At 42.3% G+C, this 14,695-nt stretch overlaps 3 protein-coding genes across 4 annotated transcripts in view; 2 read left to right on the top strand and 1 right to left on the bottom strand.

Moving 5' to 3' along the window:
- Positions 1 to 131: 131 nt before the first annotated feature.
- On the top strand, positions 132 to 3,622 carry parietopsin. Its single transcript, XM_022206657.2, has 4 exons — positions 132 to 584; positions 2,633 to 2,961; positions 3,119 to 3,364; positions 3,467 to 3,622. Exons 1-4 carry the CDS (start codon positions 146 to 148, stop codon positions 3,620 to 3,622), a joined length of 1,170 nt encoding a protein of 389 aa, XP_022062349.2. The 5' UTR covers positions 132 to 145.
- Positions 3,623 to 6,263: 2,641 nt separating this feature from the next.
- Positions 6,264 to 10,131, top strand: LOC110959694 (5-hydroxytryptamine receptor-like). The gene is made up of 2 exons (XM_051952084.1): positions 6,264 to 7,884; positions 10,105 to 10,131. The coding sequence occupies exons 1-2, from the start codon at positions 6,352 to 6,354 to the stop codon at positions 10,129 to 10,131; spliced, it is 1,560 nt and encodes a 519-aa protein (XP_051808044.1). The 5' UTR covers positions 6,264 to 6,351.
- Positions 8,769 to 14,695, bottom strand: part of LOC110959685 (potassium voltage-gated channel subfamily D member 2-like) — a 33,593-nt gene continuing 27,666 nt past the window's right edge. Inside the window, exons 3-7 of one of the 2 annotated variants that reach the window (XM_022206648.2) lie at positions 14,439 to 14,601; positions 13,882 to 13,980; positions 12,820 to 12,918; positions 11,572 to 11,792; positions 8,769 to 10,327 (exon numbers count right to left, since the gene is read on the bottom strand). In XM_022206648.2, coding sequence (XP_022062340.1) covers positions 10,153 to 10,327; positions 11,572 to 11,792; positions 12,820 to 12,918; positions 13,882 to 13,980; positions 14,439 to 14,601 — 757 coding nt within the window. In that variant the 3' untranslated portion in view covers positions 8,769 to 10,152. The remainder of the gene's footprint in view (positions 10,328 to 11,571; positions 11,793 to 12,819; positions 12,919 to 13,881; positions 13,981 to 14,438; positions 14,602 to 14,695) is intronic. The other variant, XM_022206649.2, reaches the window with a different exon arrangement.

Consider the following 14,695-nt stretch of genomic DNA (forward strand, 5'->3'; position numbering starts at 1 on the left):
TTGTTTATAACTGCTCAACTTCCCAATTACAATTAGAGCAGTGGGTTTATTGAAATTAATCCCTCCAAATCGTGTTACCGACCAATTTCCCATATTGCATTTGGGGCTCCATCAGACAGGTGCACAATCTGAGTAGGGATCAGAAATGATGAAATTGATTACGCTGGCTCCTGCGCTGAGCAGAGCGTCTGTGAGTTCATCTGCTTCACCAAAGCTGGATCATTTGGCCACGATGGACAGCAACAGCACGCCTTGGAGCTCCAACTCTCCTCCTTTATCCTTCCACGCTGAGGTGGTGACTGTAGCCCCCACCGTGTTCCCTCGGGTGGGCTACAGCATACTTTCTTTCCTCATGTTCATCAACACGCTGCTGTCAGTTTTCAACAACGGTCTCGTCATAATCGTGATGCTGAGGAACCCGTCTCTGCTCCATCCTATGAACGTCTTCATCTTCAGCCTCGCCGTGTCCGACCTCATGATTGGCCTTTGCGGCTCTCTGGTCGTCACCATTACAAACTACCAAGGCTCTTTCTTCATTGGACACACAGCCTGTGTGTTTCAAGGCTTTTCAGTCAATTATTTTGGTAAGTGTGTTTTTGAGAGGGGAGTCAGTGTTTTCTCTGTCTGGAGTTATAACAAAGGACGGCTTCCTCCTCCTCCATCGATCACTTCTTCGATCACTGCTGAACTCTGGCTTGCAGAAATGTTCATATTGTGCGTGCTTTTCTTTCAACAGAGTTGGTTTCTTAGTATCTCCCTTGAAACATTCATTGATATGACTGTAGCAGTTTATTGTTGACCTTAAATCACTCAACCTATATTTACTGCAGGGATTCAACCCACTATCACAGTCTCCTCAGCAGTGGATAGTGTTTGTGAACTTGTCCTACAGAGGTTGGAGATGTGCTTAATAATTTAAAAAAGTCCATCTGGTTTGCAGTTGAGTGCAGAGGAAAACATCTTGTACAGTGCCTTGCGAAAGTATTCGGCCCCCTTGAACTTTTCAACCCTTCGCCACATTTCAGGCTTCAAACATAAAGATATAAAATTTTAATTTTTTGTCAAGAATCAACAACAAGTGGGACACAATCATGAAGTGGAACGAAATTTATTGGATATTTTATACTTTTTTAACAAATAAAAAACTGAAAAGTGGGGCGTGCAATATTATTCGGCCCCTTTACTTTCAGTGCAGCAAACTCACTCCAGAAGTTCAGTGAGGATCTCTGAATGATCCAATGTTGTCCTAAATGACTGATGATGATAAATAGAATCCACCTGTGTGTAATCAAGTCTCCGTATAAATGCACCTGCTCTGTGATAGTCTCAGGGTTCTGTTTAAAGTGCAGAGAGCATCATGAAGACCAAGGAACACACCAGGCAGGTCCGAGATACTGTTGTGGAGAAGTTTAAAGCCGGATTTGGGTACAAAAAGATTTCCCAAGCTTTAAACATCTCAAGGAGCACTGTGCAAGCAATCATATTGAAATGGAAGGAGTATCAGACCACTGCAAATCTACCAAGACCCGGCCGTCCCTCTAAACTTTCACCTCCAACAAGGAGAAGACTGATCAGAGATGCAGCCAAGAGGCTCATGATCACTCTGGATGAACTGCAGAGATCTACAGCTGAGGTGGGAGAGTCTGTCCATAGGACAACAATCAGTCGTACACTGCACAAATCTGGCCTTTATGGAAGAGTGGCAAGAAGAAAGCCATTTCTCAAAGATATCCATAAAAAGTCTGGTTTTAAATTTGCCACAAGCCACCTGGGAGACACACCAAACATGTGGAAGAAGGTGCTCTGGTCAGATGAAACCAAAATGGAACTTTTTGGCCACAATGCAAAACGATATGTTTGGCGTAAAAGCAACACAGCTCATCACCCTGAACACACCATCCCCACTGTCAGACATGGTGGTGGCAGCCTCATGGTTTGGGCCTGCTTTTCTTCAGCAGGGACAGGGAAGATGGTTCAAATTGATGGGAAGATGAATGGAGCCAAATACAGGAGCATTCTGGAAGAAAACCTGTTGGAGTCTGCAAAAGACCTGAGACTGGGACGGAGATTTATCTTCCAACAGGACAATGATCCAAAACATAAAGCCAAATCTACAATGGAATGGTTCACAAATAAACGTATCCAGGTGTTAGAATGGCCAAGTCAAAGTCCAGACCTGAATCCAATCGAGAATCTGTGGGCAGAGCTGAAGACTGCTGTTCACAAACGCTCTCCATCCAACCTCACTGAGCTCGAGTTGTTTTGCAAGGAAGAATGGGCAAGAATTTCAGTCTCTCGATGTGCAAAACTGATGGAGACATACCCCAAGCGACTTGCAGCTGTAATTGCAGAAAAAGGTGGCGCTACAAAATATTAATGCAAGGGGGCCGAATAATATTGCACGCCCCACTTTCCAGGTTTTTGTTTGTTAAAAAAGTTTAAAAAATTTCATTCCACTTCACGATTGTGTCCCACTTGTTGTTGATTCTTGACAAAAAATTAAAATTTTATATCTTTATGTTTGAAGCCTGAAATGTGGCGAAAGGTTGAAAAGTTCAAGGGGGCCGAATACTTTCACAAGGCACTGTAAGTGGTTTATGTTAAAAATGTATATTTTTTTCTCCTTTCCTAGGACTGGTGTCACTCTGCACTCTCACTCTTCTTGCCTACGAGCGCTACAATATGGTGTGTAAGCCTAAAGCTGGTTTAAAGTTAAGCATGCGCAGAAGCATCATCGGACTGCTGTTTGTCTGGATCTTCTGCTTGTTTTGGGCTGTTACTCCGTTATTTGGATGGAGCTCCTATGGACCAGAGGGAGTCCAGACTTCATGCTCTCTGGCCTGGGAAGAGAGATCATGGAGCAACTACAGCTATCTCATCTTCTACACACTCCTCTGCTTCCTTCTCCCAGTTGCAATCATTATCTACTGCTACTTCAAAGTGCTGAAATCCATGAATAGGGTGGGCTCATAATGGCCTCTGCACATTTATTTCACTTTAACATCATTTAATCAATATTAAAAATTCCTACCTCTGTCCCTATCTGTTTGCAATCTACCACATACATACTGAACCAAGTAATTAGCTTTTAATGTGGGTCAATTTTGCTTTCTCCTAGCTAAACAGGAGCGTGGAGCTCCAAGGGGGGCGTTCCAGCAAGAAGGAGAATAATCACGCCATTAAGATGGTCCTGGCCATGATTATAGCATTTTTTGCTTGCTGGCTGCCCTACACGGCGTTGTCAGTGGTTGTAGTGTTGGATCCAGAGCTGTACATCCCTCCACTGGTAGCCACGATGCCGATGTACTTTGCTAAGACCAGCCCTGTGTACAATCCCATCATCTACTTTCTTTCCAACAAACAGGTAAACAGAAGTTCTCTGTCTAAGGGAGAGGCAATGTTGAGTTTGTGCCAAGATAGGAGAAAAAATATGCTATATTGTTTTTTTTAATTTTATGTCCACCAGTTCCATGATTGTGCTCTGGAGGTCTTGTCATGCGGCCGCTACATTCCCCACGAACCCAGAAGTGTCAGCATCCTCATGCGGCCGTTGAACAAGGGGAGCCGTCTGTCTTCACTAAGCAGGAACGTCAACATACACAGCAAGGTGTTGCCTCTGTGACTTTTACCTGCAAAAATATAGGAGCTGCCAGCGTTTATTGGTGCCTCATCAAGCACACAGGCCGGAACATCCACAGGCTTTTCTTTTTCACTAAGGTCTATACTGTTGCTCAGTGAGAATAGCATCAGCCGAAAGACTGATTGTCAATATTCAGTAGGTCTGTGAAATAACAGAGGCGCTTTAGAATGGACAATAATGCAATCCAATATAATATAATTGAATAAATGCTTATTTTGTTCCCTTTTTGTTTTGTATCTCTTTTTGAGATTAGTTTGTTTTGGCCTTCATTGTGTTTCTGTAGTCTTTGTCCATACATTTTAGCCTGGAATAATAAGACTATTCAATAAGACAGTTATATTTCTGTGGGTTATTTTAAACCATTCAACTTTTATTTTTTTTTCATATTGATGCTTGAAGGTGTATGGATGTAGGAAACTGCACAAAAAGAAGGGAGAACTTGAAAGGACTGGCTGAATAGAATGTTTTGTGAGAAATGTTGCATGGTTTCCATTTGTCTCTGGTTTTTACAGGGTTAGACAAAGTCAAAAACAACCAGACTGCGGAGAGACTGTAAGGAAGTGAAGCCTTGGACACTTGACTTTTTGTTCCTAAATAAAAAGCAGCAGACCTGTGTTCAACTAGTGTGGGAAGATGTTTCCTCACTTCAGAAAGTTAAAGATTTAACATTTCCAGGGTGTTGGATAATGAAATATCGATTTCTATATACAGTAGACTGTGCACTTTGTATTACATTATTATATAAGATATACTGCGAAGTATTTATTCCTGTGTAATATTATTATGCAAAAAATGGAATTAAAGTCAACGGTAGCCAGCTCCATCATCAAATCAATACAATTTGTTGTGGATTATGCAATAAGTCCTGCCCTTTTCTCAATTCTCACATTTCACTGCTGCAGTGTATAGGCATAATTCTACTCAAAAGCACCGATGTGAATACACAATGTGCTCAGTACAGTTGTTTTTTGGCTGCAGTGGCAACATAATATACTAAAATAAGTTCCTCGCTGCTCTTAAAATCACATTAGAAAAACACAAGAAATGTGCGTGCCCTCGTTAAGCAAGCTGTACTGCTTACCTTGTGTATGTTTTTACAAAAGGGAGCCGGTCAGGCAGTAAAAGGCTTTCATTTTTCTTACTTCGCCTGCTCTGTGGTCTGGCAATTTTTCATTTGTATTATTTTGTATTTTTCATCTAAACAGCTCAGAGGGGCATTAGACAGTTCAGAGAAGGATAACATAATAACGTTGTCTCTGGGCCTGATTCAAATGCAGGACATCATCCCGCACATGGCACATGCCTGAACCCACAATAAGTCACAAAGATTAATATGCATCACTGAATAAAGATGAAGCAAAACACGCAGCCAAGGAGAATTTTTAGCTGGTGAGCTGGTGTAAACAAATGGGATTGTGAGCTCAAGTCAATGAATCAAACAATCTTTCTTCATTTTTTTTTTGTGATTAATGTGTTACGTCTGAGTCTCTTGGTATGATCAGCTGGTCCTTTCAATTTCTGAACAGCAGATCAGTCTCTCAGAGGTCAGATAAAGTCCAACCATCCAGTGCCAGGCGTGAAAAAGGATTGTAAGCTTCAAGAAAGAGTGTATGTTCTCTCTGGCATATTGTAGATTAACAGTGTGGTGATATTGTGTGGTGACACAATATTTGGTTTTCCCTTTACATTGTGCTCTCACAAGTAATTTTTGTTACTGTGTCTGGCAAGTCACTGTAATACTATAAAATGATCGACATGTTTGCCCCATTAGATTAGTTTGGAATTAGTAGTAAAAATAGTCAGAATGAATATGCTTTGATTTAATGTGTATTTTGTTCAAATTCTATCCATTTGGCACACTTAGTGAAATATTGTAAATGAGAATCTGCTTCTAAATAAAGTGTTTTTTCACTTTGGTCCTGTCATTTCAAGTTGCTTGTTATTTTTTCTCACTTGCGGCTTCCTGGTGTTCCTCTGTGTGATGTGTGATTGTGTCTCACCACAGCTTCTTTTCGCAAACTTTCCGGTTTTCCTCCACATGATTTCAAGAGACATCTAATCACTTTCATATGTAGAATGGTCAGGAGCAAAACATGTTGATCTAATCCCAGATTTGGCATAGTCCATAAGCTTACACATTTGAAGCAAAGAGCATTTCACACTTTATCTCCAAACAGGATTACACAATGTCATGCTATAATCCTGCCGCATTGCTCCCTTTATTTCCTGAGCCAATTCAAGAACTCCCAAGTCATCCATCTGGCATGCTTAACGCAGAGCTTTTAACCTTTGTGAGGTACTGTATTAAATGAACCATACAGCTGTTCACACATATGCAACACAGTCCAATATTATCATCGATTCTGCTTTTCTGCTCTGAACCTGTGGTTGTTGTATATCAGGATTAAGACAATGGTGATGTATGTTCTATTCAATAAACAACCTATGTTTTTTATCCAGTTGTCTCTGCTGTGAATACACTGAAGGGTTTTTAATGGTTGTGAGCAGAGAGTACTCCCAGATGGCCCACTGGTGCTGTGGAGCGATAATGAAAAGGGCGGATACTTTGGCGTAACTTGTCCAAGCTACAGGTTTACCCGTTAATATCATTCACCGAGTGGAGATGCACAACAGCGGGAGCAGCAGGGTTGCTATGTGTTCGGCCAGTGAGGAGGGAATGAAGGCACAGAAGTGAACATGTTGACTCTCTGATGCTGGAGATGACAGGAGATCCTGCACCTGCATGGGATTCTGGGAACAGCACCATTTGGGAGGAATACATCGACATTGCCTTTGTGGCGGCAAACAGCTTGATTCTATTAATCACTTCTGCTGTGGGCATTACAGCGAATGTGTTTGTCATACTGGCAGTGTATCGGCAAAAATCACTGCAAACCTCCAATAATGCACTGGTGGTGAATCTGGCTGTGATCGACTTTCTGCGGTGTGTATTCGACTGCCCCATTCTGCTAACCGTCGTTATCACTGTGTATCAAAAGGGACAGTTGGACAGTCTGACCTGTGACACACAAATGGCCTCTTTCTCTTTCAGCTGCTGCATACAGTTGTTAACGCTGGTGTGCATAAGTGCAGAGAGACACCAGGCCATCGCACAACCCTTCAAAACTGGCCAACGAAAAGCACGGATTACGGCACTCATTCTTCTCACATGGATCTTGGCTATTCTCATGGCTGTTTTTTCACTGATGTTTTTCAGTGACTCACCCGTGCATGTGCGATGCCAAGGACGACAGAGAGAAACATCATCTTCCTATGACAACTTTGGACTTTACATGCTGTTCCCACTGTGGGCAGCTTGCTTCGGTCTTATCATTGGATTCTACACTCGCATATTTGCTCTAGTGAGATCACACAATCGCAAAATATTTGATAAAGGAACTTCTTCTCCTCCTAAAAAAGACACATCAGAAGATAAGCCAAAAAAGGAAGAGACAACAATCGTTGCAAATGGACATGGAAAATCTGAGCAAAACCAGACCCTGAGCATCCCTGCTGCTCAGACACATCCTGAACCAGATTCATCAAAGAAAAAGACTTCAGCTTCTCTGCAGACCTCAGGAAAAGCTCCTCAGGGTCTCTCCATCAGTCCAGAGAATAAAAAAGAATACAAAAATACACTGGAAATAAGTGACTTAGAATCAGACCAGCCTGACCCCGCTGCAGTGCAGTCTGCAGTGGAGACGACTAAGGAGAAACATTTAAAAACAGAGCAGTCCAGCCTCGGTGCCACAAATGTCACAAAAGGAGACACAGCTACTAATGTAAAGAACTCAACCACAAAGACGCAGAAGGTGTCGAGCAATTTCGACACAGAAAACCAGACCAAAGAGAGACTGAAAACCGACAAAGAAACCAGCCCCAGTGTTTTGTTGATTGCGCAGTCAGAAAATCCTGAATCTACATCTGTCTTACTGATTGAACCAAAACGAGCAAAGAACAGCAATGAAGGAGAAACACTGGCTGTTGCTGCAGTGAATCAAGTATCTTCATTACCTCCAGTCTCGAGCAATGTCCCTGAAACAGAAGCTGTAAAACAGAACATGGAGGTAGAAGGAGCTGTTTGCATGATGCCTTCAAAAGCAGGGAGAGAGAGAGCAAGGAAAAAGAAGGAAAGTAAAATGGCCAAGCGTGCTGGCTACATAATCATTACCTTCCTCCTATTCTGGCTGCCTCTAATCGCAACTATCCTGATGAATTTTGTTCACAAAAGCAAGAATACACAGGTAAGCCATGATGCTATGATTTATAAGATTATGATGATGGCAAATTGGGATTTTTGAGCATATGTTTGGAACTTGCATTTTTAAGAGAGCACATATTTGATTCATTATCTTCTGGTTAAGACATTTTTATGACTGAATCAAGAAACACATTTTGAAAGTTTACATCTCAGGATCTCTAACACTTAATTATTTTTTTTTAGGTGAAGGTTATTCAGGACTTGGAGATCCTGTCAGTGTCTGTTGCCTGCATCACTTCCTTAAGTGACCCAATAATATATGCAGCAGTGAACCCTCAGTTTCTGACAGAGTTCAATCGGCTGAAAAACAATTTTAAAGCAATGTTCGATAAGAAATGACACTATATACTCTTCTGTCTGCTTTTAAGTGGCACCAGACGAAGTATATTCATATTCACTGTGGAACTGAATATCAGACTGAACGCTATTTGTCTAGTCATTGTCCAAATATTAACTGTATTAAACCCCATTTGTCAAAGCATGATTTTTTATTTGGCTATAAGAAGCCCATTATTTTATATGCTGCTGTGTTATCTTAGATTTTATGCAGGCTGACTTCTCAGCAGTTACTAAACATTGCAGAGTAGAGGCAATGCATGCTGTGACAGGCTGCACCGACCAACGCAATCAGCTCGGCGGGGGGGACGCTGCTGAGCTCTCTGTCAAACAGCCACTAAGGCCTGCTTGTCTGTCTCCAGAGACCCTCCCCAAGACCCACCGCTGGGCCAGTCAGGTCCTCACATGTCCTCCAGCAGCACCTAATTATTATCCCATCCTGTTATAAGCGATGCTCTTTGAATAATGAGGGAAAACATCATGAAATCCGCCTAATCGTGTTCAAGCTTGGACAAAAAAAGACATGGGTCATTTAATGGATGTTTCAGTAGAGCTACAGTATTTATTCTATCCACTGCACCAAATGCACAATGTGTGATTATTTGCCACCCCTTTTCCTTATCCCTTATATATGTAGTCCATGACAAGTTTTGTATTTTCATTAAAAGCAAAATGTTGCAGAATTTACATCATAACATACCGGCGTCATTTTCTTTCCCTCCAACGAACTCATTTTTACTGACAAATTTCCAACAAGAAGCAGAGACATACTTTAATAAAACAGAATTCGGCAATGACAGCATGCAAATCCTTAATTCAACCAGTTAACAGACAAAAATAGTATGCCGACAACCGTCAACTTAATCTTGAAATGAGAGGAGCCAACTTCAAATGCAGTCGTCCTAACTGAGATATTTACAATATGAAAAATGTACAAAATGGCCTTTTTAACACAGTGGAATCTACCAAGTATAAGAATATCATAATTTATGGGAAGGTCAATGATGTTCAACACTCTTTCATGTGGGATTTCCAGGTCAATACTACGTGTCCACGTTAGGGTTAGTATTAGTTAAGTGTTGCTGAGAACATCCACTTATGTTTCTACCTTGTGACCTAACTAACATGTACCCTGTATAGTTCTCAATATCAGTTGTTAACTAATGACAGTGGCTTTCACACAGATCCATATCAGAATGTCAAATATGTAAGCTAACACAGATGTTGTCATTTGACTTTCACTTGCACATTTCACAAACATGTCAGGATGCGTAGTATATTTTACTCATCAAGCGATGACATCAACCAGTTTATGAGTCAGTTAATGGATATTCACAACAGCAATCCATTCCGGTGGATGTATGTTTTCTGAATTTACAACAGTGAGGGGAGTATTGGAAAGCATTTAATTGGGGGGAGGTTTCAAACAAATCTATGGTGGTGAGTGAAGAGAATGTCTCTAGTGTGTAAGGGGATTGATTGAATATTCACAAAGATGACCTTCAGGTAATGAATATGTGTGCTTTGTCATCAGAGGCCATCGAGACTGACCTTTAAACATCTGCCTTTCCTCCTTTGAATAAGAGACAACAAATACAACTACATTACATATTCAAAAATAAAGTTTTTTTTTCTCAGTAATTTTAGGCAACAACGATGACCAGGCATTCCCAACACTTCCTTGCTCTGCTGTGCTTAATGAAGCGAGATCTGCTGGTTCACTTCCAAGGCAGCTGTCCACGTCTTTTTAATACCATGCAGAGTTTGACATCAGATGAGATCACTACTTCAAAAACCTCCGACCTCTGCTAATCTTAAAATCCCTCTAGATTATGGCAGGTTGATGCTCGGTGGTCCCTCTCCTCAGCATCTGGTGCTTAGCGAGACCAGTTAGCTGATCAGATAGGCATGACATCTACAAGGCAGATACTCGGACAATGTTGCTCTGAGAGTATGCTGTGGTGGTGGAGCTGTCCCCGTCTGATGAGGTCACCACCGGGGCAGATAGGCTGACCATGGAGGGAGTGATGTAAGGTTCATCACATTTCAAGGGCACAGTCTCATCGAGTTTGGCGTTCAGGCTGGAGCGGCTGCGAAGAGAAAACACAGGATGAAAGAGCGTGAGAGGTCGGACCTTGTAAATGTACTACACAAAGCCGCTTTTACACTCCTTTTATGTACATTCTTATTCTGCATAAAAGCCAGGATGAAAAAAAAGTCTTTTTCTGGTGTGAATTTCTGAAAGAGCTTCGTCTCATGTTGCTCATTAAGGCTTATTTCGGTGTGCAATTTGGACTTCTGCAGTGTCTATAAAGAATATACCGAATAGAAAGACAGTGTGTATGAAACCTTGGGTTTGCACTGAATATACTGCATTTAAGACCAAACTCTTTCGAAACGTGGTTCCTTCTCTGAAACATATCCTGTAAAAGCCTCTACACCAGATGTGCTCATTTTCTAATTGACTGCATGCCTACAGTACTGTTCTGTTTTTACCTTAAATCAGATTCCACACTTAAAATGAAAGTTATCACATGTAATTGCATGCTCATCAAAAAGAATGGACTATTCTCACCCATGCATGAATATTTTCACACCAAGATATTAGACTGGTTCACCCACTTCATGAAATTACTCCTTTATTCCCTTATCCCTTGCAGTATCAAGAAATGCAGATCATTTTGGTTTTACTTGCATGTTTTTGTGATACAATACTCTGAGGATTCTGCTGCCACCCATTATAATAGAGGGAAATTAAAAATACAATATTTAATGTCCCTGCTACTCTGGATGATCCACTGTCAACTATTTCCATGAGAGCAATTAGGCAGAAAGTGGTTCCAAAGAAAGCAGAGAGGATTATTCAGACTAACAGGAGCATTGTGCCAGGAAGAAAAGGGATGAAGGAACCAACCACATCATTAACAACAACATTTGTTTCAACTCATGCCAGACCTAAATGTAGATCCGTTTTCAGCTTTACCTTCTGTATTTGCGTGTATACAGCAGCTATATGCTTATGTTTTCTGGCTGTTATTTGTGCCCTATATGTGTCTATATTCTTCAACATTTATTGAGGAATACAGACATAATATGTCATTTGTTCAAATGTGGCTCCTGTTTCTGTTAAAATATGTATCAATTTTAAAGTACAAGAAGAAATTTATATGCAAATCACAACAAAACTGAGATAGATATGGTGTAAATGCATAAATCAGTCATTTCCCAGTGTGGACTCCATAAAGTTGATCTTTTTTCATAAAACAGGATCCACTGTTTGTACGCGTATTTAATGTGTTTTAAAAGGCACCAAACAGAAAACCAGACGGACTACCTGTTGGCCACTGGCCTCTCCCTTATCTGTATGGTGCTGAGCTCCTGGTTGTTTGTGCTGGGCAAGCTGAAGCTGCTCTTCTTCCTGTGGCGTCGGGAGCAGCATGAGCTGAGGCCGTGCGGCGACGAGGACAGTGAGGAAGTGCGGGAGCCTGACTTGTTCATCACAGAGATCTCCATGCAGTTGGCCTGAAACGTCTGCTCGTCCACAAACTCATGATTCTGCAGAGGGAAGCGGCAGAGATTTGGATTCAGCGTCGCTTATGAATCACTCCATTACATCAATGATGGGCTCTGCTAAATAATGAGTAAAGATGTTTCACAGTAAAGACTAAACAGACTGAACCAAATCCACAGCAAAATTGTTTAATAATTGGAAAATGAATCATCAAGGGAATAGAAATATATTGGCCCAGATGTCCATATTAAGTGCCATCTGTGAAAACATTCACAACTGTTATCCCTGTGACAAATGAGCATGACTTGAAGGTCAGACTCAAAGTGTGTTTTGGGCCCTGCCAGCAGGTGGCAGAGTGACACTGTGTGAGATCTGACGCCATGTCTTGGCTCATGTCTCCGTTCTTATACCTTCCTTCTGTAACTCTTGTTCTGCTCCCTGTCTGCTGTCTATAATGTACGCCATGAAAGGCCCGATGCAAACATTTGCGCCGCCATCTGAATGGTATGAAGCCTTTATGGAGCTTTTCCCAGACGAGAGGCAAGCCTTTTACTGGGGGGAGGGTCATCCATGAGGAGAACCACTGATTTACTGCCCATCTATGTCCCTGTACAGGGTTTAGAGCTGCAAGTGTAAAACTCATGTCACAGCCAAACATTAAAGCGGCTCTTACATCTCTAAATTATAGACAGCGTAAAATGAAGTATGCTGGTTTGTTTGGGGGAAATAATCTTCTGGCCTGACAGAGTCATGTTATCTTTAGCATGTTGCTGGCAAGGGGACTCAACATTTCCCAACCCCATTTACATCAATCTATAACTCATGCGGCATATGTGTATGGACGAAAAAATTCACTTTGTTTCTATTTGTAACTCACTGTAACAGGCTGGAGCTACTGATGATACAGCTCAAACTGCCTGAGTGATGCAATTTTACATAAAAGGAACTTTCTCTTTTACAGAGAGCTATTTAAACTGTGCAAAGTCTGTTACTAAGATAGTAAAAATGTGATTGTTTTCTACTGGACACAGCCTTTCAGGTCTGGAAGCAGGACAAAAAAAGGATTTTTACCGTGGTTTTCTCCAGGCAATGCAGCAGATGATGATGTTGGCTCTCAAAGGGAGGGGTGGCGGCCTTCCCCACCAGGGCTTGTCCTGCCTCCTTAGAGGCCTTGGAAGACAAAAAATAAAATAAAAAAAGGGGGAAAAAAACAGCAGTGTAGATGAGCAGGATTAGAATCCGCATGCTAACAGCTTCAGGCAACAACTAGCAGCTCGGTGATGTAGTGGAAAGTAGGCAAAGCACTGAGAGTTGAAATGCTGATCTGTAGCACGGCAGCCAATCTACTGAACCTAGTGAGACGGTGATGTTTTAGGGAAGCACAGAGACAGTGGCTGATTACGACATCTTTCATTGATAGAATTGGTTTTTGCCATTTTGTTTTCAATGATTTGGTTAAGAGGACCAGAAAAGTCAAATTCAAACTGAGCTCATGTCAGTGCAACAGCAGTGGCACACCTAGACACAGATCGAACAGACTGTAACAAACACAGCACAGATTCTGGACCATAACAACACTACACACTTGGCACACGGTTGATGAAGCTCTGCACGGCTCTGGGATGGAAGGTATGTTGGATTAGTCTGCACTACAACCCGGATGCTCTAGAAATCACACACAAAACACACACAGCAGATCAGAAACAGAGTTTAGAGGAGATGCAGGCCGAGCAGACAGTCTCCATAGGCGACCTACTGTCCAGTAAGTCTTTGGTTCCCTCCTTCCCCTCCAAACCCTGTTGGACAGACATGCAGAGCTTGGTCATGAGTCAGTGTGACTGTAATGGCTGTGCTCCACCAGAAGGCAAGTGTGCCTGCCTGGCCCTCCTGCTGTATGGACAGAGAGAGAGTGTTGACGAAGCATGTCGATGCTGCAGCTGAGAAGTGTGATGTAAGAGAGAGGACGATCACATAGAAGCACTGGGATGACAGCAGACCCTGTGTGACAGCATGAGAAGCCCCCCCCAACCCCCCTCCCAGGTGTGTGGTGGCATGGCCCCCGAGCAGAGCGACATGCAAGCATCAGCGAGGCCCCGGTCAGTCAGCCCCCAAGCTGCTGCTTGGCCCCGTTACCTCCTCCAGCGAGTCGATCAGGAGCCCATTTTGTTTGTAGCGCATATAGGCATTAGTGCCCCGAATCTTCGCAGCACGGATTCTAGCAAGGCGAGTTTTCTGTTTGAACAAACAGACCTCTGTTTTAGCCTCTGACGGTTTGTCTGTCACACTAATTGGCTCTGTCTCCCTCTGGCAGCCGCAGTATTTAGCAGGCAGTGGCTACGCTTAAATCTACGATTAGGAAATTCTGCCTTAGCAAACATTTTGAGGAAGAAATGCACATATTGCCATTGAAAAGCTGCTGACACAATACTCTGAAGATCATTTGTTCAGTCATAGTCATTGCCTCTCTTATTTCTTTCACCCACTGAAATATACTCAAGCAAGTTTAGCGCATCCAATACACACACACACACATACACAATAGAAGATTAATATTCTACAAGATAGTGTTTGCCCTGTCATTGTGTTACGTGTGGATAAGACAGGGACAGAGAAAAAAGGGCAGATAGAGGCAAAATAAAGAGAGATAGAGGAGAGGCAAGAGAGATCCAAGGAAAGGGGAGATTCAATACCCTCTGGGCTCGTCGCTTCTCTGCCCGCTGGCTTTGGTGGTAGATACGGCTGAAGTTTGACACTATGACAGGGACAGGCAAGGCAATGACCAGCACCCCACTCAGAGAACATATGGACCCAAACACCTTCCCCACGATTGTTTTTGGCACCATGTCACCATACCTGAAACACAGAAAAACAGACAGCAGTGAGTACACAGGGTAGAAAAACAAGAAGAAAAAAAAACACTTCCTTTGAAAGAATCCACCCCGGAGGC

Source organism: Acanthochromis polyacanthus, chromosome 8, assembly GCF_021347895.1.
Source record: "Acanthochromis polyacanthus isolate Apoly-LR-REF ecotype Palm Island chromosome 8, KAUST_Apoly_ChrSc, whole genome shotgun sequence".
NCBI lineage: Eukaryota > Metazoa > Chordata > Actinopteri > Pomacentridae > Acanthochromis > Acanthochromis polyacanthus.